Raw genomic sequence first — 24,537 nt, 5'->3', positions numbered from 1 at the left:
GGTATACATTTGGGGGTAGTGTTTTTTGGGGGGCTCAACACACATGGTAAGGGAGCTGTGTACCTGGGAGCATTTTATGAAGACCAGTGCAGTGCCCCCTAGGGTGCACAATTGCTGTCCTGGCATGTCAGGGGGACCAGTGTACTACAAATGCTGGCTCCTCCCACGTCCAAATGGCTTGAATTTGGACGTTTTAGACTTGAACGTCTTTGCATTTGAAAATCGCCGAAAATCAAAGATGTACAAATCCAAGGACGTCCATGGTATTTTCAAAAACAAAGATGGACGTCCATCTTTTTTCGAAAATGACCTTTTCCCCGCTTCTGAATTTGGACATTTTACAAAGACGTTCAAATTCCAATTTAGACGTTTCTTTCGAAAATGCAGCCCTCTATGTAACTTTGTATGTCTTAAGTGCTTTGAAAATACATCTCTATATTAGAAGTATATTAACCAAGTTTGACATGATGACTAAAGTGGTAATTTCTTATAAAGCATGTTTTGACATGTGGAAAATGGCTATTATAAAATTGTATGGGGGAATATGCTTAGAATGTAAGCGCACAAAACCATAGCACTTTTATGCAGTGCATTTTTTCTAGCAAAAAAGGTGCCAGTACTCAAATGCCAGGCCACCCTTCAGGAGTGGGGTGATCACTGAGGGACCCACCCCACAATAGACAGCCCCTTGCAACCAGTCACAATCTATGACAAGGGAGAATTGGTGTGTAGAGCCTGAGCTCTTTCATTAAAACTTGGGAGACAATGGAAAAGGTGCCGGTACTCAGTACCCCCAAGTACCCCCTTATAAAAAGCCCTGTTTATATGTAATGTATGTGTAGGGCTTCCTGCGGTGGGGGTGGAGTTGAGTAGAGTTGTCATGTGCATACATATCTAGAGTACATGCATGTATTTTTATCTGCCTTGGAGCAGTTGTAAATCTGTGCAAGTGCATTTGTATGCAACTGGGGATAGCTTTGAGAGCAGCTAAGATTAGCTACTTCTTGTTTGGTTGAAATCTCAATTCCTGGTAGAATGATTTCTTAAGTTGTAAAAAGAGCACTCACAGAACAGACTGAGCTATTTACTGGCAATATGTCAAACTACAACATCAGTATTTACATTGAACCCAATTTTAGAAAGGATGTGAAGATGAGAATCGAGACATCCAGGTTTGGAAGTGCAAAATTCCCCCTGTGTTTTAAAAAGTCTCTGCCAAACACAGAGCCTTTTGTAAAATATGCGTAAGGACATGCAGGACTGCACGTCTATGTTGCTCAACGTCCAACAGGAGAAGCAATTTAAAAAATATACTGAGGGGGAAAAAAGTATGCTACTTTACTCCATGTGTGTGTGAGTGGCTTTATAAAATCGCTGTTTCTGATCTACATGCACACCCCCATCCGCTCCCACTAGTTAGAAAGGTCTCCCCACCTCCTGACCCCCCTCCGATCCCCACATGGCGTCAGATTTCCCTTCAGCATCAAAGAACGAGCCCCCACCCTGATGCCCCCCCTTTAAGACCTGCTCAAACTAAACATCAGGGACCCAGTTAAGGCTGGGGATGGGATGAGAATGTGGGCGGGTCTCTTGGGTTGGGGGGTCATTTGGAGGGGAATTTATTCGTGCCACAGGGGGTTCCAGTGGGGTTATTCTGTCATAAGGTAGCGGTTATTGATGCAGGGTGAAAGGGTGTATCGTGGAGTGGGTCTCGATGTTGTGGAGTAGGGTTCAGGTCGGGATCTGTTTATCGGGGGGGTGGGGGGGTCAATGATAGGAGTATCTTCGTAGGGTCATTGGGCTGGCCTCGGCTTTTACACCTGTCCCCTCAGGCAGCCACTTATGTCTTGTAAAAATGGGGAATCAATGTTGCTGTTGTAGGCCTCCCCAAATTGCTGCCTATCCATGCAGTTTTGCCATCTACATGTGTTGTGTGTTGCCAAGTCCTAGTATCTTTCTTCAATTGCATTTATATGTGTTTGACAAGCTACCTTTGTAAAAACTGCTTATTTATATGTGAGGATCCTAAAATAAGGGCCATTGCTTAAAGAAAATAATTATGTTAAAGTAACCACATAAACAATTTTGGGAAAAATTGTAAATGATTTATTGCATGTCTAACGATAATGCTGAGAGAGAAATAAAAAGGAAGGAATAAAAACATTCAGCCTTGAACTGCAGCAGTATAAAAACAAATGTCTGGAAATGCAGACTATATATAAAAAAAAAAAAAAAAACCTCAGGATACCTTATAGCAGTGGTTCCCAAACCTTTTAAGTTCATGGCACCCTTCGTGTCCGAGCAACTTTTGTGACACCCTCCCCCCCCCCCCAGCCTCTGCCCCCCCCCTCCAGACACACAGGTCTCCATCTTTTTATCTGCACAAATATATCAGTGCTAGGGTGTCCCTATAACCAGCCCCTCCAAATAACACACTGATTATGATTTATAACAAATTACTATTCTTCCTATGAAACCTTATTCCATTATTATACTTCCTCTTTGTACATCTGTATGCTGCCCAAGCCAGCATGTTTAAAAATAAGTGAGATTAAATAAAAAAATGCTACCAACAATAATGAATGACAACTCGGATACAGCAGCTCATAGGTTTGCTTGCTTTTTTTTTTGAATGGCAATGAAAGCAGACTACTGACCTATTGGCTTTAATTTTTTAACTTCATCCCATCTCCTGTTTTCATCCAACCTCCTTAGCAGTCGCCTCTTGAGTCCCGAACACCATCTACTCCCTGTACCCATTTGCCATGACAAAAAAAAAAAAAAAATCAAGTGCGGGGCCGCAGCAGCCTTCAGGCATGTGCTGTGTCAGCTCTGCTGGTCCTCGGCCCCCGCTGACGTCAACTTCTAGTTCTGGGGCTAGAGGACCGGCAAAACTGACAGCACATGCTTGAAGGCTGCTACAGTCCTGTGCTTGGTTTTTTTTTTTTTTCTTCCACTGCTGCGCTGCTGTGTGAACCTCTTTCAAGGGCAATCAGCCAGTGTCCACTTTTGACCTTAATAAAAACATGTGTTGATTTGGCCACTGGTTTTCATTTGTGTGATCTTAAAACTTCATAGACATGCTGGTGAAAATTAAGTGGCCAGTAGTGTGCATAAACATTGATGTGGCTACCAAGTTCCAGCTGTAGAGACCATCAGCATTGAGAGGAGTTTCAGAATACCTGATCTGGATACACACACAGGTGCACTAATGTACCTTATTTTTTTTTTTTGGCTAAATGTACTTTAAATATAGCGTTTGAATTCTCTGCTGCTCTGCTTAGCTGCCTATATTGCAAAATTGTTATATTCAGCTGCATTAAATATTTAAGTTGCTTATGTTTTGGACTGTGTTGCTGCTCCTTAATCATGCATGTTGCACCTCCATTTCTGTGCAGATTGCAGCACCCCTGCAGAGGAGCCCAACCCAGGTATGTGCCTTTTCCATTCCTGGCTTCTGCTTTAGAAAGCATACTGCATTTTTGTATACACAATAGTCTTGTTTGCTGATAAAGTGGCATGATTATGATAGAATTTCAAGTTAGGACGTACATTTGGTGTATTGCTGTGAGAAAAATTGAGCAACCAAACACGTTTAATGTTGAATGTCTTGGTATAAATACTTTTGTTATATTTTGTAGTAGTGTATATTGCAACTGTAAATTTCTTAAGTCCTTTGATTTGCGGTATATTGAATGACTTAAGTCACTGAACTAATGAGCCATGTAAAGGGTGACCAGGATGTGAAATTTCCAGTTTGCCAGTGGAGACTATAAACTCAGAGTTTGTAGGGATTAACAATGCAAGCAGGCAGTAGTGATAGGTGACAGGAAGTGCTCTTTTTGACTGCTACTGCTTTGTTTCTCCTAAACCATGCTGGCCATCAGCACAAGTATTTCTAGCCAATTGGCTATGGGAGAGGTGGAAGCAGCCACGTTTGAAAGAAACATTTCCTACATTTCCCTGTTGCCCACTGGCACTGGACTACTAGTGTGATAGTGTCAGAGAGAAGTTGGGCAAGAGTTACAGAGAGCAAAAGGTTGGGAAGAGGAAGACCAAACTGGTGCATATACAAACAGTGAGACAGAGGAAGAGAGAGCAAAAGGGGATGTGGTGGGTAGAAGGATCAGGGTTGCATCACTGCAGAATATGAAAGTTGAAGCTTAGTATAGAAAAGTGAGGACAAGGAACACAAACAGAACTCCAGGCAGAGAGAGGGGAGTGGGTGCAGGGGAGGAAAAACGTAGGTGAGGTAGGAAGCCAGCATGTGTTGCACAGTGAGGGCCTGCCCAATCATTTGGCAAGACTAGGCAGTTGTCTAGGGTAGTAGCTTCATATATGTGTGTGGGGGGGGGGGCACCAAGAGCAACGGCAGTCAAAGCAAAACAGTGGGTCCCAACAACCACAGAAACATCAAGAGATACAGTAGAGAAGATAGGCAGTTTTCAGATAGCCCATTTGCATACATTACTCTGGAAGGGGTAATATTAGGTTGATCATAGGGTGGTTCTGTGCAGTGCATTTTGGGGACGTATGACTGTCAGAAATAATCTTAAAAATAGGTACCACCCAGCACAGTATCTCCTTTTCCTTCTTTTTATCTTTCTGGAAATATCTAGCTGTAGAAAAGACCTATCAGAGCTTACCCCCCCCCCCCAATTTGTGACATGATCATGTATACCAGAAAATGCTGACTGAAATTCATTTTTACTTCTCTCTTGCTTTCCCCCCTATCAACCTCAAAGTGAGCAAGCTCAGCTGCTGTCAGATTTTTTGAGTAACGCAATTGGACTTGAAATTTCATGCCCAGGAAATTACATTCATATAATAAGAAGTCTTGCCAACTTTAAATGCCTTTTTTAAATTAAAAGAAATGCCCGGGGAGAAAGTTCCCTCTTAATAACTGTAAAAAAGGTTTAACCTCTTCTAATGCACATTTCAAAACCTGTAGCAGAATTAGAACCAGAGGGTTTGTGAATTGAGCAATTTAATTAGCTAACACCTCCTGGTGCTTTGGAAGAAAACTGAAATTCCCTATTTTGCATTGCTGTAATAATGTCTTTTAGTAATAAAGTTAAAGGAATATAAAATTACCTTCTATTCCTCTGAAGGAATGGTTCATAATTGTGATTAATTTTAGGGAGATGTGTGTATGCTTGTTTAAATTAAGAAACTCAACTTAATGAGGGCAGTTTTTAAAAAAGCATTTACCCAGGTAAAATAGCCTGAGTGAAAAATTGCAGCTAAAAATGTGCACAGATTTCATAGCTTACAAACTTTTAGCCATAGTGGGAGGGAAGAAAGGAATTTCTATGGGCGTGTGTAAGTCAAGGGAGGGAAACGGCATATATTCATTTGGTCTGGAGCTGGTCGACATTCAAAACAATTTAATTGGGCAGAACGGCCGCTGACTTGTAGGGCTATCCGCTAATTTTCAGTGGCACTTAACCAGTTAGCACCTAACTCAAAATTGGCTATTTTGGGGGTGTTCCAGGAGTGGATTCAGCACTTAACCGGCCAGAATAACCACATAAATAGGACCACATAAATCAATAAAATCTCTGGTCCCACTGGATATTCATTCCAGTACATCCTTATATATATATTTTACAAACTGCAGCACATTTGGCAGATCCTTAGTAATACAGAGGGGGATTTGTGCACATCCCAACCTAGAAATCTCAGTTTCTCTTTCCACAACCTATCTAAAATAACAACAGTCCAAAAAAAAAAAAAAAAAGCATGGGTTCACAGAAACATAGAAGATGTCAACAAGAAGAGCTATTTATTTATTGTGAGCATATGTTATAGCACCAAATCATCAGTGACATCAAGGCAGTTTACAGTAACTGGTAATTAAAATTGGACATAAACCAAACAGAAAACAACAACAAAAAATGGATAAGAAACAAAAGGGAAGAAGGTGTTTAGCACAACATAGTAATCTGTGGGACAATAGAAAAATTGAAACAGAAAAGAAGGGAAAGCTTAAAGAGCAGCTGAGGCTCCTAACTACTATCCGGAGTGACCAATGCCTGCCTAAAAAGCCAAGTCTTTAAAGCAACCTTGAATTTGGGATGAGAAGATATGGAACAGAGATTAGATGGAAGCTTATTCCAAAGGATGGGAAGCACAGCAGCAAATAGCCGAATCATTTCAAGGCTGATAAAATGTTGAATAAAGTTTTTTTTTTTTTTTTTTTTTTTTAAGCATCAAGGTGTAGGCATGCCATAGTCATTGGGATGACTAACCAGTCAGAATTGGCTAATCTGAGCGCATAATATGGACAACATTTATTTATTTTCATTTATTTATTAGGATTTATTTACTGCCTTTTTGAAATAATTCACTCAAGGCAGTATACAGTAAGAATAAATCAAACATAAGCAATAGACAATTACAGCAGTAAAAATATTCAGATGACAATATGAAGTACTTACAATGTCAAAACAATACATAATAAAACATTTTAAAAGACAGCATAGGGTATAAGCAAAGATGGAACATATAGATAGGTAAGAGAGTAAGAGGAATTAGAAAATAAGGGGACTAATTTAAAGAGAGAGTTGCACATGAGGTCAGTATGATGAAATACTACTACTACTACATTTCTAGAGCGCTACTAGGGTTACGCAGCGCTGTACAAATTAACAAAGAAGGACGGTCCCTGCTCAAAGGAGCTTACAATCTAAAGAACGAAATGTCAAGTTGGGGCAGTCTGGATTTCCTGAGTAGAGGTGTAGTGGTTAGGTGCCGAAGGCGACATTGAAGAGGTGGGCTTTAAGCAGTGATTTGAAGATGGGCAGGGAGGGGGCCTGGCGTATGGGCTCGGGGAGTTTGTTCCACGCATGGGGTGAGGCGAGGCAGAAAGGGCGGAGCCTGGAGTTGGCGGTGATGGAGAAGGGTACTGAAAGGAGGGATTTGTCTTGAGAGTGGAGGTTACGGGTAGGAACGTAAGGGGAGGGGAAATCAAAGAAACTAGGTGGCTCAGAGCCATAGAATAATAAGCTCTATGAGTCAGAAGTAAAATTTTGAATCCCACTCAATCTGCATATTTATACCTGCCTAATCTTCTGTCACAGACTTTTCTCTCCCTCCCCTGTCTCAAAGGTCCTTTTATGTTGATCCCATATATGCTTGAGTTCTGCTGCTGTTTTGGCTCCTACCATTCCAACTAGAAGTCTATGATAGGTGTCCACCAGTCTCTCTTGAAAAATGCTTTTTCCACATTTCTTTTAAGCTTCCTACTCTTTTGCTTGAGATTTAATTTTATGGAGAATGTTACCTTCTGGTACTTGTTTAAAGCTTGCTAGACTTTTGGCATCATATCTCCCTTTTCTCATCCTTCTTCCAGAGAGTATATATTTGGTTCCTTCAGTTGCTCTTCAGTCATACACCAGTTTAGTGATAATTCCCTCTGCTTTAAAATCCATTTGTAGGTGTGATGTGATCTCTACAAATGAATGTAGTACTTAATGAGAGGTCTTCCCACAGGCCCATGCAAAACTGTTGTGACAGTTCTCATCTGTAATGAGGATCAAGGAGGAGTGAGTGGATAGGAAACAACAGATCTTGGGAGGATCAACTGGGATCTTTTGTCTGTCAGTTGGGGGTCTTCTGCCTGTAGAAGCCAATTTCCTTTTGGGGTTCAGCTGTCTGGCTGGTGGCCATCAGGACTCAGCTTACAAAAACTCAAAACCTGGGGTAGAGTGTCAGATACCAGGGGAATGTGGGAAGAAAGGTGGCGAACACAAGCACATTGAAAGACTCAAAATGGATGCAAGGCTGGAATTTGGCAGAAACTGGGTTCAAAATAAAAAGTGGTTTTTGCAGAGAAGGAATGGAAGTGCAGCGAGGGAGCCAAAGCACTAGGCAGTATGGTAAGATGAAGAACAAGCTCTGGCAAAGAGATCTAGCCAAGACTGGGTTTATATACAGAACCTAGACAGAAGCAAGATGGTCTCTGAAGGGAAGTGGTGGTATAGAGCAAGCCAGGACAGCCAGCAAATGTAGTGGAGCCTACTGACAACTTCTGGCCGGAGGTCAGGGTTCACTAGGATGAGACAGTTCCTGGAATTGAGCCACCAATGGGCTTTGCAGTGGAACATCAGCATTTCTTCCCTGTTTCTTCTAAGAATACATCTCCTTATTCACCCAAGTATAATAATACTGTAGCTTCGCAACTGGCTTGTAATACCAACTGGCTACCTTTAGGTCGTCAGCAATTCATGAGCATGAATAATTGTTAAACAGTAGATAGATGGAAATACCAATAATTAAAATACCTGCAATACCTTATCAGGCCACAGAAATTTAAAAAAAAAAAGAACCTAGGGCATTTGATGTCCTCATGGTTAGAGTGGAATGAAATCAGATATATATTGTAGATAGTACAGTTACATTTGCACAGCCTGTACATCAGTTTTGTTTGTAAGTATGCTTATGTGTAGAGCACCATTTTAATACCTTGTACTTTTTCTCAAATAAAATAGAAAAAAAATACATATTTCAAGTCCACATTAATTGAGAAGCTGAAAATGTTCATAAATTAATTGCTATGTAAAATTAAGAAACTAAATCTCTAAACAAAAACCTGAACTAATAGACCTAATTTCCCTAATACAAATACAGACTTGCATTGAACCAACAAAGAATAAATCAGCCACGATGCTCTGCAATAAACTTCTCTCAGAATGCAGGATCAAAGAAAATATAATGAACACTATTATTGGCAACCAGACACTCACATGGAAACTTGAAAAAGAACGTAGCGCCAAGAGAAAGCAATTAAGATGTACATTGTAGAAAACATCTTATGATACAATTATGTGCACATCTGGGGAAAGCCTGCACTTTTTTCCAGAAAAAAAAGTGGCTCTTTCTTTTTGAAATAAGTCTTTAATTCCAGAAATATATCCTGCTCATACAAAAAAGAGAATATGGTAGTTCTCGTCTCAATATTATCCTGAGAAGACCCAAGGAATTTTGTATGATCAAAATCAGTTGGGAAATCTAATACATCTGGAGCTTACGCTTCCTCATTTTGGTTCAGCCTATCAAATGGTTGAATTCTTCTTCTCGACCCCTGACATCCGCTCTTCAACATCAATTATTCTAGTGTCCAAATCTAGAAATCTATCAGCAGTCTGTTTAGAAAAATTAATGAGTTGTACTACTGATGTTTCTAATATAGCTTGGTCCTAGTTAATACTGCCTAAATGTCGTCCAAGGATTCCTTCTGCTTCTCTGAAGTGGATGGAATATCAATGTGTGAAGTCAGATTAATAAGCTCCAGAGGTGTATGAATCTTAACCTTGGGCAAAAGCTATGTCACGGCTCTGCCGTGTCTCCTGCCCCGATGTACCATTTTCCCTGTTGGTTCCTGCGGCGTTTTCTGGGACGGTGGCTTGTGTTCTTGCAGCTCCTCGCTGTCGCCAGCTTTTGAGTTTGCACACCATTGGGACTAGTGTTCAGGACTGCTGCAGGAAGCTTCAGACCCACGAGGGATGCTTTCACTTCCAGGTCGGGGCCTAGTTCTGGAAGGCCCCAGCATCCCTCCGATGCCTTTGTAACATGGTCTTCTGGTCTCCTCGTGTGTGTTCCAGCTGATTCTTGCCTTGTTCAAGTTCCAGCCTTGCCTATGTTCAGTCCTGCTGTGTCTTCAGCTGCTGCCAAGTTCCAGTCCTGCCTTGTCTCTGAGTTCCAGTCCTGCCTTGTCTCTGAGTTCCAGTCCTGCCTTGTCTCTGAGTTCCAGCCTTGCCTTGTCTCTGAGTTCCAGTCCTTGTCCTGCCTGACTTGTTCAGCCTTGTCTTGTCTGTTCCTAGTTCTTGCCTTGCTTTGTTCAGCCTTGTCTTGTCTGTTCCTAGTTCTTGCCTTGCTTTGTCCAGATCAGGCCGGCCTAGTTCTAGTCTTGTTTGTTTGCCTTGTCTGAGTTGGTCTGGACTGGTTCTAGTTTGTGTCCTGCCTTCCTTGTCTGGCCTGGTTCTAGTTTGTGTCCTGCCTTCCTTGTCTGGCCTGGTTCTAGTTTGTGTCCTGCCTTCCTTGTCCAGCCTTGACCTGTCTGTTCCTGTGCCTGTCTTGTCTTGTCTAGACCCAGTACTTGATTTGCCTTGGCTGGATCCAGTTCTAGCCCTATTTGCCTTGCTTCTTCTGGGTCCAGTTCCAGCCTTGTCTGACTTGTCTTGCCTAGCCTTGTCCTGCCTTGTCTTCAGTCAAGCCTTGTCCTGCTTTGTCTAGTACTGTGCCTAATGCTGTGCCTAGGCTAAGTGACTCACCTGCCGTAACCAGTGTCCAGTTATGGTCCTAGGGCTTTACCATTCCCTGAGTCTGTGACAGGCTAGAAATTAAAACTGGGTTCACACCTGCATTTGTTCTGGGGTTTGAAGTTCTTATTAAGGGAGATCCATCACTAGAACTCTTCAAGAGTCTATTTGGGGGCAGAAGGGGTAGATCGCTGCCCCCAAAATTCAAAGGTAGAAAAGGATACATTCAAAGGAGGAGACCCCCTACTGTGTCTTTAGATGTCATCACATGCTTATCTTTGGACCAGTTACAGGAGTTAGCGAGCTCTTGGTCTTAGTGTTATGTTGGCCATCTTAAAGAACAAGCTGAATAATATTTACTTTGGGAGATCAAAAGTCCTGGTAGCTCCGTCATGGTACCATTGGCTCCAGTGGGGCAAAATATGCCCATTTGGGCATGCACCTGTGGAGATGCAACTATGTTCAACCCCAAAGGACAATTCCACCTTTGCAGTGGTCAATGGTCCTTCTTCATGACATCACAGGCTGGCTAAGTCACTGTTTGGCACTCTTCCCCTTTGAGTAGGGTTCCTCTTGTTGCCAAGTATACCGTTTCAGCTCCCATACTCTTCCAGGGGACGACGCCTTTATAGTGGCAGCCAGCCCTTCTTGATGACATCATGGTCAACAGTCACTGTTCAGGCATCCTATCCCTTAGATTCCCTCCTACTGCCAACTGTACTGCTTCAGCCCCCACCACACCACAATTTTAAAACTTAGCCATTCTGACCACTACTAACAGCATAATTTTGGAGAACCTTCTTCTGAATCAGTGTCCTGTGCAGGGCTAAAGGGAGAAGGTGGTGATATCTTCAAAGAAAATTTTATTCAGTTCACACAACTAATAAACTTGATTATGATTAGAAGTGTGCATTCTAATTAAGTCTTTCCTGCAAAATTCGCATGAGAGCAAGCAACTTGATTCTCCCTTTTCATTGCCAGTATAGATCATTCCACCATTTGTAGCCCTTTGCATCCTGCAAAAACTTTTATCTTAGAAATAAAACTGAGGAGAGATACCTGACAGGTCTAGAGAAGGATATGTAATCCCAGACAGGTTACCAAAGAGTTTATGGAAAAGAGTGCCTGATTAAATGTTTGATTAGACTTGCCATTGTGGAGCTATTTGAGCTGGTGAGAGCTCACCTACTTGTCCCATTTATAGAAGCCTCACAACTGGTATGTAGAATCACTGTCAATTAAAATGTTCTATTACATATTGTGTTGACTTTGTAAGTAGTATGCTATGCCATACTTTGTTTTATTTGAATATTTTTACTGCTGTTATTAGCTATGGCTCATATTTGATCTATTCTTACTGTACACCGCATTGAGTGAATTCCTTCAAAAATGTGGTAAATAAATCCAAATAAAATAAATTGCCGTTCATTAAAGCAAATATGCAAACTTAGATGGTGGAGTTGAAAGGGGGCATCTGGACAGTAAAAGCTGACCTCGAGAGACTAATAAGTGAAGTTAAGATGGCCATTATTGAGAGCATGAGGAGGAGCTAAATGAGGCGCCAAAAGCTCTGAAAGTAAGGAGATAGCATGAGAGGAACTGTATTGTAGCTTAAAATCAAAGTGCTGGACTGGAACAAAAGCATGTAGGACTCGTATGTTATGTATCAGTTTTCTGGATTGGGTTGGAAACTTAACTTTGAACAGATGTAATGACCAGGAATAAGTGTTTGTGGAGATGAATCCACTGGCAAATTATATATGATTTAACTCACTGCATTAAAAATGGAACATCGTAGAGGACCTTGGTGCTAGAGGAAGCGTTTATACTTTTTGGAAATTGTTTGGTTGAAGTTTTTGGAGCCCCCAGTATGTCACTGGGTTGCCAGTGAGCAAGTGGCCATACTCACAGCCCTAGGGCTACAGTTTGATGCAAATAGAGTTAAGTAGTAGTTCTGAAACATCTATGTGATGTTGTGATTTCTGTGGACCACCTTATTGATTCATTTTGAAATGTTTCACTTCTGAAGATTTTGAGATTCTTTTATTTAAAAAATTCCTGAAGCAGGCCTTTCGGACTGAAACACAGCGTTGTGTTAAGTTTTTGCTCAATAAATCTTAAGCATAAAATTGTCCTTCTTGTCTCTGGAGTCCATGGTCTCCTTTCCCCACTATCTCCCTCTTCTTTTTGTGCATTCTCGTGGGACCTTAAGAGTGTTAGTACTGTGGACTGACTGACATTTCTGTTTCATTCCCTGATGAACCCTAGGGGAACAATGATGGACTACAAGGGAAAAGAGAATGGGTAAAGATGGGTATTAGGAGATTTGGGAGTGTAAGATGTTTCATGTGGAATGCATGAATACAGTGTGGTTGGAAGTTTTTTGGTGATAGATTGTGTGGAGGGGTATGTGGTGGGTGGGTGAAGGGAGGGAAGAAAGCTGTGAATAAAATCTTGGTTTGGGAATGAAGCAAAGCTAGATGCTATGGGTGAGGTGTGAGGTCTTGGGGTTATACACTCTTCTCCATTTGGCATACACCTTGAGTTGTGTTTACATGGCAAAATACTGTTGGTTCCAAGTGAAATCCTCCAGAGCAGTGATTCTCAAACCTGTCCTGGGGGACTACCAGCCAGTCAGGTTTTCAGGATGAATGGACATGAGAGAGATTTGCATATAATGGTGGGGACAGGCATGCAAATCTGACTCATGCATATTAATTAGTGAGATCCTGAAAAGTTGACTGGCTGGTAGTCCCACAGGACAGAATTGAGAACCATTGCTCTAGAGAATTGAATTAGCAGGGAAGGGTGATCTTGCAGGGAAGTTCTGTTTTGAATGGTTGAGAATGATTTGTTGTATGGTTTTGTGTTGACAAGAGAAGACAGTTACAGCACTATAGGCCTTATGAAGTCAGAGAGGGAGAGAGAAAGGAGTAGGGAGTAGGAGGGGGGTCTAGGGTAGATTGCTATGGAGACCCATTTTAGGGGCAAACATGAGTGGCCACCAACACACACAAACTTTCTTGCTGCAAGAAAGCAAGAGTAGGTATTGTTTTGGTCAAGGACCTGGAGTTTAGAGTAGAAAAAATGGTTTCTGAAAAAAGGATAGGCATCTAGGACTTTGGAGGAAGTGAAGGTATTGTTCATCACTTTTATGTGCATCATAGGAGCAAGAGGTATTTATTGAGCAGAACCTAGGTTTGATAGAACTTGACTATATAGCCCTTATCAAGGAGGGATTTTAATTTGACACTGGACCCCACGGTTCATAGCTCTAGTTGGACAGTGAAGGGAGGAAATTAGGGGTGTAACAAAGAACAGGATTACCAGAAGGTAAGGAAAAAATATTTTATTGTATAAGTACATAAGTAATTCTATAAGTATTACCATAATGGGACAGACCGAAGGTCCATTACACCCAGCATCCTGTTTACAACAGTGGCCAATCCAGTTTACAAGTACTACTACTACTTAACATTTCTAGAGCGCTACTAGGGTTACACAGCGCTGTACAAATTAACAAAGAAGGACGGTCCCTGCTCAAAGGAGCTTACAATCTAAAGGACGAAATGTCAAGTTGGTGCAGTCTAGATTTCTTGAGTAGAGGTGTGGTGGTTAGGTGCCGAACGCGACATTGAAGAGGTGGGCTTTGAGCAATGATTTGAAGATGGGCAGGGAAGGGGCCTGGCGTATGGGCTCAGGGAGTTTGTTCCACGCATAGGGTGAGGCGAGGCAGAAAGGGCGGAGCCTGGAGTTGGCGGTGGTGGAGAAGGGTACTGAAAGGAGGAATTTGTCTTGAGAGCGGAGGTTATGGGTAGGAATGTAAGGGGAGATGAGGGTAGAGAGGTTAGGAGGGGCTGCAGATCGAGTGCATTTGTAAGTTAGTAGGAGAAGCTTGAACTGTATGCGGTACTTCATCGGAAGCCAGTGAAGTGACTTGAGGAGAGGGGTGATATATCGGTCCAGGCGGAAGATAAGTCGTGCAGCAGAGTTCTGAATGGACTGAAGGGGGGATAGATGGCTAAGTGGGAGGCCAGTGAGGAGTAGGTTGCAGTAGTCAAGGTGAGAGTAATGAGAGAGTGGATGAGAGTTCGGGTGGTGTGCTCAGAGAGGAAAGGGCGAGTTTTGCTAATGTTATAGAGGAAGAAGCGACAGGTCTTGGCTATCTGCTGGATATGCGCAGAGAAGGAGAGGGAGGAGTCTATGATACCGAGGTTGCGGGCAGATGAGACGGGGACGATGAGGGTGTTATCAACTGAGATAGAGAGTGGAGGGAGAGGAGAAGTGGGTTTGGGTGGGAAGGCAAGAAGTTCGGTCTTGGCCATGTTTAGTTTTAGGTGGCGGTTGGACATCCAGGCAGCAATGTCAGATAAGCAGGCAGATACTTTGGCCTGGGTTTCCGCAGTTATGTCTGGTGTGGAGAGATAAAGCTGGGTGTCGTCAGCATAAAGATGATAGTGGAAGCCATGAGATGAGATCAGGGAGCCCAGGGAAGAGGTGTAGATTGAAAAAAGAAGGGGTCCAAGGACAGATCCCTGTGGGACTCCAACAGAGAGCGGGATAGGGGTGGAGGACGAACCTTGAGAGTGTACTCTGAAGGTATGATGGGAGAGATAAGAGGAGAACCAAGAGAGGACAGAGCCCTGGAATCCAAAAGAGGACAGTGTGTCAAGAAGTAAGTTATGATTGACAGTGTCAAAAGCGGCGGATAGGTCCTTTGAATTTGGCGAGGAACAGGTCATTGCAGACTTTAGATAGTGCCGTTTCTGTCGAGTGCAAGGGGCGAAAGCCAGATTGAAGCGCATCGAGGATGGCATGAGAGGAGAGAAAATTGAGGCAACGGCTATGAATGGCGAGTTCAAGTATCTTGGAGAGGAAAGGTAGGAGGGAGATGGGGCGGTAGTTGGAGGGACAAGTAGGGTCAAGTGATGGTTTTTTGAGGAGTGGTGTGACTACGGCATGCTTGAAGGTGTCCGGGACAGTTGCAGTGGAAAGAGAGAGGTTGAGGATATGACAGATAGGGGGGGTTATATAAGTAGGAGAGATGGTGTTAAATAAGTTGGTGGGGATGGGGTCTGAGGAACAGGTGGTGCATTTCGAGGAGGAGAGGAGATGGGTGGTTTCCTCCTCAGTGATATCAGGAAAAGAGGAGAAGGAGGCCTGGGTTGGTTGGTTGAGGGAGTGGGTTATGGGATGAAGAGGAGGAGAAGGTTTAGTGGTGAATTCAAGTACCTGGCAAGATCCCAAAACAGTACAATACATTTTATGCTGCTTATCCTAGAAATAAGCAATGGATTTTACCCAAGTCGATTTTAATAATAGTTTATGGACTTTTCTTTTAGGAAGCTATCCAAACCTTTTTTAAATCCCGCTAAGCTAACTGCTTTTATTACATTCTCTGGCAATGAATTCCACAGTTTAATTACACATAGAGTGAAGAAATATTTTCTTCGATTCGTTTTAAATTTACTACTTTGTAGCTTCATTTCGTGCCCACTAATTCTAGTATTTTTTGGAAAGAGTAAGCAAGCAATTCACATCTACCCATTCCACTCGACTCATTATTTTATCTCCCCTCAGCCATCTTTTCTCCAAGCTCTGAGGAGCCCTAACCGCTTTAGCCTTTCCTTATAGAGCAGTCATCCCATCCCCTTTATCATTTTTGTCACCCTTCTCTGTACCTTTTTTAATTCCACTATATCTTTTTTGAGATGAGCAAGACTTGTAAACAATACAACACTGCACCATGAGGCTTGCTGTAATGGATAGACTCAACATAAGTCCGTGTTTTGGCTGTAACACCTGCATCAGGAGTCATAACATCTGGAGAGTTTCCAAGACAAACTTAGAATGCCTCCATAATGACCTTGATTAGGAAACAGATGTTGGTGTCAGCAAATGTGTCTTCTCAATACCTACTGCGGTTTTGGCACTGACACCAAAATCTGTATCCTAATCGAGGTATTAGAGACATCCTAAGTTTGTCTTGGAGACCCTCCAGATGTTATGACTCCTGATGCAGGCATTATCACTGAAATACAGACCTGTGTTGCATCGATCAATTACAGCAGGCCTCACGATGCAGTGTTGTATTGTTTACAGTCTGAAGTTTTTTTGACTCTTTTGTGTAATAAAATATATGGAGGGACATAATCGAACGCGAATGCCCATGTGTAAAAACGTCCATCTCCGGAGACGGCTCCGTGAAGAGGCGGAGCGAACCGTAAAATCGAAACGAGATGGCCGTCCATCTTCAGTTTCGATTATACGGTTCGGCCCGCTGAAATCCCATCATTTGTGTCGACTCTAGAGATAGACGACACAAATGGTGAGATCGCTGGACCTAGAGATGGCCGTCCGCAGTTTTCAGCAATAATCGAAACCGCTGCCGGCCATCTCAAAAACGGACCTAATCCAAGCCATTTGGTCGTGGGAGGGGCCAGCATTCGTAGTGCACTGGTCCCCCTGAGATGCCTCTATGCCAGCCTCAAATATCATACCTAGCTCCATGACGGCAGTATGCAGGTCCCCGGAGCAATTTTAGTTTAGTTGGTGCTGCGCGGGAACCATGCAGAGAGCAAAAATCGGAAGAAAAAAAAAACATGCAAGTGCAGTCAGGGACGTCCAAAAAAAAAAACATGCAAGTGCAGTCAGGGACGTCCAAATTAAAACAATAGTAATAGGGGGATTCGAACCAGAGCAATTTTAGTTTAGTTGGTGCTGCGCGGGTCCCATGCAGAGAGCAAAAATCGGAAGAAAAAAAAAACATCTAAGTGCAGTCAGGGTCGTCCAAAAAAAAAAACATGCAAGTGCAGTCAGGGACGTCCAACTTAAAACAATAGTAATAGTGGGATTTGAACCAGCCACCTTCTGATTACAAGACCTGTGCTGTAACCACTGCTCCACTTATTTAGTTGCTTAGACATTCCTTCCCTTTCCATTAAGTCCCTCCAAGTTTCTGTCAGCCAATCACAGCTCGTTTAGCTGACACCAATGTCAGGTAAATGAGCTGTGATTGACTGACAGAAACTTGGAGGGACTTAATGGAAAGGGAAGGAATGTCTAAGCAACTGAATAAGTGGTGCAGTGGTTACAGCATAAGTCTTGTAATCAGAAGGTGGCTGGTTCGAATCCCCCTATTACTATTGTTTTAATGTGGACGTCCCTGACTGTACTTGCATGTTTGTTTGTTTTTTTTTGGACGTCCCTGACTGCAATTGCATGTTTTTTTTTCTTCCAATTTTTGCTCTCTGCATGGGTCCCGCCAGGGCCGTGCCGATGCGGTAAGCGAGGTAAGCGCCGCAGGGGGGCGCCCACCTCTGGAGGGCGCCGCCGCGGAGCTTACCCTCGCCCCGCCGAGGCCTTTAAATCTTTTGGTCGCCCCGGGTGTCACCAGAAAGGGGGGTGCCGCCGCTCCCGCTGTCTTCATCCTGGCACCCCCCCCCTCCCCCGCACCAGCCCTTTAAATTTATTTGCTGACGCGATAGCGAGCGCAGCACCTCGTGTGGAAGTAAAGGAAGCGGATCCGATCATCTCATTGGGCCTTCCCTCACTGTCCCGCCCTCCTCTGACGCAACTTCCTATTTCCTCTAGGGCGGGACAGTGAAGGAGGGCCCAATGAGATGCTCGGATTCGCTTCTTTTACTTCCACACGAGGTGCTGCGCTCGCTATCGCGTCAGCAAATAAATTTAAAGGGCTGGTGCGGGGGAGGGGGGGGTGCCAGGATGAAGACAACGGGTGGCAGGGAGAAGACGAGGCAGGGTGAGGGTGGGGGACAGATGGGGTGACCGTGAAGGTGGGGGAGGACTCCGATAGCAGAAGGGACTGGGTGGGAGACAGATGGGGTGAGGGGGACTCGGATGGGCAGAAGGGACTGGGTGAGGGGGACTCGGATGGGCAGAAGGGACTGGGTGGGAGCCAGATGGGGTGAGGGGGACTCGGATGGGCAGAAGGGACTGGGTGGGAGACAGATGGGGTGAGGGTGGGGGGCACTTGGATAGCAGAAGGGACTGGGTGGGAGCCAGATGGGGTGAGGGGGACTCGGATGGGCAGAAGGGACTGGGTGAGGGTGACTCGGATGGGCAGAAGGGACTGGGTGGGAGACAGATGGGGTGAGGATGGGGGGCACTTGGATAGCAGAAGGGACTGGGTGGGAGCCAGATGGGGTGAGGGGGACTCGGATGGGCAGAAGGGACTGGGTGGGAGACAGATGGGGTGAGGGGGACTCGGATGGGCAGAAGGGACTGGGTGGGAGACAGATGGGGTGAGAGTGGGGGGCACTTGGATAGCAGAAGGGACTGGGTGGGAGCCAGATGGGGTGAGGGGGACTCGGATGGGCAGAAGGGACTGGGTGGGAGACAGATGGGGTGAGGGTGGGGGGCACTTGGATAGCAGAAGGGACTAGGTGGGAGACAGATGGGGTGAGGGGGACTCGGATGGGCAGAAGGGACTGGGTGGGAGACAGATGATGGGGTGAGGGTGCGGGGCACTTGGATAGCAGAAGGGACTGGGTGGGAGACAGATGGGGTGAGGGGGACTTGGATGGGCAGAAGGGACTGGGTGGGAGACAGATGATGGGGTGAGGGTGGGGGCACTTGGATAGCAGAAGGGACTGGGTGGGAGACAGATGGGGTGAGGGGGACTCGGATGGGCAGAAGGGACTGGGTGGGAGACAGATGGGAGAAGGGGCATAGAGCTGGAACTGGGGTCTGAAAAGTGAGCAGGAGGGAGAATGGGGTCATGCCTGGGGCAGGGGTGGATGGGAGAATCAATGGATCTGGAACTAGGGGCAGCCGCAGGTGGGAACTGGGAGCCGAAAAGAGGGGGCAGTGAGAGAGGGGGGATAGATCCTGGATGGAATGGGGAGTGAGAGGGAGGGCAGACCCTGAATGGATGGGAGGGGGAAAGAGAGAGGGCAAATGGTGAATCGAAGGAGCAGAGGGAAAGGGCAGACAGTGGATAGAAGGGAGTGAAAGAGCAGAAAGTGGATGGAAGGGGGCAGAGATAGAGGGCAAATGCTAGAGGGAAAGGAGAGAGAGAGGGCAGATGGTGGATGGAAGGGGGAGAGAGAGATGGCAGACTGGGGCAGATGGTGGATGGAAGGAGCAGAAATAGAGGGCAGATGTGGATGGAAGGGACATTAGAGAGGGCAGACACTGGAGAGCAGAGAGAGAGCGAAGACAGATGCTGGATGGAAGGAAGACGGTGAAAAGAAGATGAGGAAAGCAGAAACCAAAGACAACAAACTGTAAATATATATTTTTATTATTTTGCTTTAGGATATAGTATTTTAGCTGTGTTAATAAATGTTTATAAATAGAACATGTAAATAAGGTAATCTTTTTATTGGACTAATTTTAATACATTTTGACTTAACTTTCAGAGAACAAAACCCCCTTCCTCAGATCAGGATAGGATACTGTAACAGCACTATACTGTATTGACATGAGGAAGGAGATTTTGGCCTCTGGAAGCTAAATGTATTAGTCCAATAAAATGGTATTATTTTATTTTCTGTATTTGTTTTATTTCTATTTGTTAATTTGTAAAGTGGTGATTGGTATTTGTTAGTTTTTTCAAATTTACATCTGCTGTCTTTATATTTTGCACAGTACTAGGGGACAGTTTCTGTTTCTGTGGTGTTGCATTGTATACAGAGTCTGGCATCGGGGGTTCAGTTTAATTTTTGTCTAAATAGAAAGTTTATGATTACTTATTCTATAGTGGATTAGGGTGTATCTATTTGTGAAAAAGACATGGCTTTCGGTTGGCATTGACTGTGCAGGATCGACGATCTGTACTAATCTGTCTGTTTTCGTTTTACAATAGGTGAATTGATGTTCTAGTGCTCACTAGTGTTTAAGATGCTTTCCTTTCCCTTGTGTGACTCGTAGAAACGACTGCTTATGGTATGGTAAAATTGCTCTATAGGTCGTGAGTGTTTTGTATTCTCGGCATGCCTAGTACTGGATTTGGGGGGGGGGGGGGTGTTAAACAATGACCGGCCCCAGGTGTCAACTACCCTAGCTACGCCACTGCTGCCGACATCTCCCTTGCCTTGCACTCGTTGGTTCCCTCAGTGTCCTGCCTTCTTCTGACGTCAGAAGAAGGCGGACACTGAGGGAACCAAGAGCGCAAAGGGAAGGGAGACGTCGGCAGCGCGCCGCTTTCACTGACGCTGCTGCGACCGGAAGTAAAAGATTTAAAGGCCCCAGGGTGCGGAGGGAAGGGCAGAGAGGCATGGATGGGAGGGCAGGGCCCAAGGAGAGGACAAATTGCTGGAAATGGAGGGGAGGGGATAGAGGAGGCAAGGATTGCTGGCTATGGATGGAGGAGGGAAGGGCAGAGAGGGACAAGGATGGACATGGGGGCCCAGGGAGAGGACAAATTGCTGGAAATGGAGGGGAGGGGAGAGAGGAGGATTGCTGGCTATGGATGGAGGAGGGAAGGGCAGAGAGGGACAAGAATGGACATGGATGGGAGGGCAGGACCCAGGGAGAGAGGAGAAATTGCTGGAAATGGATATAGAGCAAGAAATGAAGAAGAAAGGAGAAAAGTAAAGAAATAAATGGAAAGGAAGCCCTGGAAATGGAGTTAAGAGGACATATAGCAGCAGAATCAGATACTGGACCAGCATGATTGAAAAAAGAAAGTCACCAGACAACAAAGGTAGAAAAAAATTATTTTATTTTCATTTTAGCGTTTGGAATATGTCCACTTTGAGAATTTACATCTGCTATCTTATTTTGCAATGTATAGCAATTTGTTTCTAAGAATATTGCTGACAATTCCTTTCAGTGTGGCAAGTGGTGAGCGATCATTTTCATGGGGGGGGGGGCGCCAACTGATAGTCTGCAGGGGGGCGCCAGAGACCCTAGGCACGGCCCTGGGTCCCGCGCAGCACCAGCTAAACTAAAATTGCTCGGGGGACTTGCATACTGCTGTCATGGAGCTAGGTATGGTATTTGAGGCTGACATAGAGGCTGGAAAACATAAACAGTTTGTTTTTTATGGTGGGAGGGGGTTAGTGACCACTGGGGGAGACAGGGGAGATCATCTCCGATTCCCTCCGGTGGTCATCTGGTCAGTTTGGGCACTTTTTGGAAGCTTGGTCGTGAAAAAAACAGGACCTACTTTGTGTGGACTAAATGCTCATCGGGGACGTCTTGCTTCTTTCCATTATCAGGCGCAGAGGTCCATCTGTTAACCACGCCCCAGAACGCCCCTGTCCCGCCTTCGCTACCGTTCGGCCACGCCCCCGAGAATTTCGCCCATCCCCGTGACGGAAAGCAGTTGGGGCCGTCCAAATTCAGCTTTCAATTATACCTGTTTTTGAGACGGACGTCCATCTCCCGATTTGTGTCGGAAGATGGGCGTCCGTCTCTTTCGAAAATAAGCTGGATGTTTTCCTTACTCTCTGATAATCCTATTCTTTGTTACACTGGGAAGACCAAGGGCCCACCCCTCCTCTTTTGTTTTTACTGTGTTTTCCCCTCCTTATGGCATTTTTTTTGTGAAGGGAGGAGATTGACAGAGATGGATTTTGAAAGCATACCTATGGGATTTGGAGTTGCTGGATTCTTGGCAGAAGTGGTACATTTGTGGGGGAACTATTTTTTTTAATGTTATCCACACAGGCTTTATTCTAGAATGGATTATTTTTTTAGTAAATAGATTTGGAGATGAACTAGTGACGCAAGTGGAAATTGGCAATATCCAGTGATCAGATCATACATTTGTAATGCTGATCCCAGAATTGCAGGGCTACCCAAGGGAGAGGATGACGACTTCCTTGTGGAGATGAGGTGGTCCTATGTGATACTTGGATTGTGGCTACAGGCTGCAGAGTATTTTGCTCTTAATTATAATGGAGCAACTTCCTGAGCTAAAATATGGATGTAGTTGAGGTAGTTATGTGGGGGGGGGGGGGGGGGGGAGGGTTGGGTGAACAAGTGGAGCTTGAAAAAAGTCTGAGTTAAAGGGTAATCTTAAGGAGGAGGCAAGGCATTGGAGTACTGGGGATCCTAGGGTACTTTAAGGATTTCAGCAACCTAGAGTAAGCAACAGATTCATGTGAAAGATTTGGCCTTCCAGTTACAGCAGGTAAGGCAGATGTATGAGAAGGGGAATAAGCTCAATACACTGCTGGCATATAAATTAAGAAAGATGTCACACAATTTTATCCTCAAAATGAGAACAACTGATGGTGATATGGTAGTGGACTCAAAAACCATATGGGAATATTTTGTAGATTTTTACCAAGATCTATATAGAGAGGAGGTGCATGTGATAAGGAAAGAAGACGAGGAATGGTTAGGCATGGCTACCTTCTCAGTTCTGACATTAGAAGCAGCATTTCTGCTAGATAAGGAAATTATGCCAAATGAAGCAGTTGCATTCATTGATAGACTGAAATCAAATAAAGTACAGGGTTCTTAGCTCCTTTCTGTGACACGTGTAAGGAGGTGGTGTTTTGGGGTTCCTTTTTCAAAGGTGCACTAGCGTTTTTAGTGTGCACTAAAAAAAAAGCATGCGCTAAAATCTAGAGATGCCCATGTATTCCTATGGGTGTGCGCTAAAAACGCTAATTCACCTTTGTAAAAGGATCCCTTGTTGAGGCTGTACAGTTTTTGAAGGACTAGAGGGCAACACTGTGAAGCAGACAAGCACTACTACCATACCAAAGGCATGGAAGAACTCTCCTAACTGTGGCTCCTACCACCCTATTTATCTGTTAAATATTAATGTCAAATATTGGCAAGGATTCTGGTTCACCAATTTTGCGAGGTTCTTGCCTAAGTTGGTACACCATGATCAAGTAGGATTTATTCAGGAGAGGGAGGAATGGGATAACATCTGCAAAATCCTGAATTTGGCCTGGGTAGCCCAGAAGAAATGGATTGTACTACTGTCATTGAATTGATGCCAAGAAGACATTTGATAGGGTGGGATGGAGTTTCCTGTTTAGATCATTGAGACAGAGAGGAATTGGGTTTAAATTTTTTGAGATGGTTTTAGGCCATACTAAAAGTTGTTCTTAAAGGTAGATGTGCAACTACTGGCAAGTGGCACTGCTGTATTTTAATGTTATAGATGTCAGGAATGTGGGTAAGACACTGATAAGAATCAAAGGATGCAAGTGGATTAAGTTAGTGTTCCGATTTCTTTCTTTTTTTTTTTTAATTATTCTTTATTAGTTTCTTACAGTTTACAAAATAAACTTATAAGTTGCAACACAGCAGTAATTACAAAAGTAAGTAGTAATAGCCAGAATTATTAACAACAAAATCTTTGTATCAATTGTAAAGAAATAAAAAAAATATAGTAAAGGCAAATACTCAGCTTCCTTAGACCACCATCAGTTTGGGAGGAGTACTCAAATAAGGAGTCTAATGACATATAGGTAAAAGGAAATATGGCCTGATCCACAAATCCCCTGTATCTTTATATTTCCCTTAGAACCTTTACACCAACTATCTGGGCAATTTCTTATTTTCTATGAACTTTTTAAGCTGATCTGGATCAAAGAAAATATATTTATTCCCCATGTACTTTATACAACATTTGCAAGGGTATGCTAACAAGAAGGTAGCTCCTAAAGATCTAACTTCTTCTCTATAAGCTAGGAAAGTTCTTCTTCGATCCTGCGTAGTTCTCATCACATCTGGAAAGATCCACACTTTTTGTCCACAAAATATTTTTTGTGAATTTTTGAAGTATAATTTCAAAAGAGCCTTCAAGTCTTGTTCAAAAACAAACGATATCAGTAAAGTCCTTCGAGTGGACACTTCTGAAATAGATTCCTCCAATAAAACTGAAATATCTTGAAGATTTAATTCAGGATTTTGATCATTAACTATTGGATTCACCTCAGACTGTTTAGATTCTGGAAGGTAATAAATTCTATTAATTGGCGGAATAGCAGACTGAGGGTATGCCAGAATTTCAAGAAGATATTTCTTAAGAAAATCCATTGGTGAAATTCCAATAGAAATAGGAAAATTTAAAATCCTAAGATTTAGTCGTCTATTATAGTTCTCTAGCTGTTCCAGCTTTGAAGCAACTTTCATTTTATCCACTATTAACATATCTGTAACATTTTTAAGAGATGTCATATCAGTTTGTATCTGAATGTTTTGAGTTTTCGCTTCTTGTTTAACAGTCTCCAAAGCCAGCGATAAAGAATCTACTTTATTTATTAATAAAGCAGTGTCTTGGGATGTTTTAGCAACTGCCTTGGTTAAATTTTGTATCGCTGCCCAGATAGTTTGTAAG

At 43.7% G+C, this 24,537-nt stretch overlaps 1 protein-coding gene across 5 annotated transcripts in view; it reads left to right on the top strand.

Annotated features, from left to right (window-relative positions):
- The window catches only part of INPP4A (inositol polyphosphate-4-phosphatase type I A), a 349,368-nt gene that overhangs the window by 247,080 nt on the left and 77,751 nt on the right, over positions 1-24,537 (top strand). For 3 of the 5 annotated variants that reach the window (XM_030201388.1, XM_030201385.1, XM_030201386.1), the window contains one exon: positions 3,399-3,431. The exons of the other annotated variants lie outside the window; for them this stretch is intronic. In XM_030201388.1, the coding sequence (XP_030057248.1) occupies positions 3,399-3,431 (33 nt within the window). The remainder of the gene's footprint in view (positions 1-3,398; positions 3,432-24,537) is intronic. 5 annotated transcript variants of the gene reach the window in all.

This window comes from Microcaecilia unicolor, chromosome 4 (assembly GCF_901765095.1).
Source record: "Microcaecilia unicolor chromosome 4, aMicUni1.1, whole genome shotgun sequence".
Taxonomy (NCBI): domain Eukaryota; kingdom Metazoa; phylum Chordata; class Amphibia; order Gymnophiona; family Siphonopidae; genus Microcaecilia; species Microcaecilia unicolor.
This window is presented reverse-complemented; position numbering and strand designations above follow the sequence as displayed.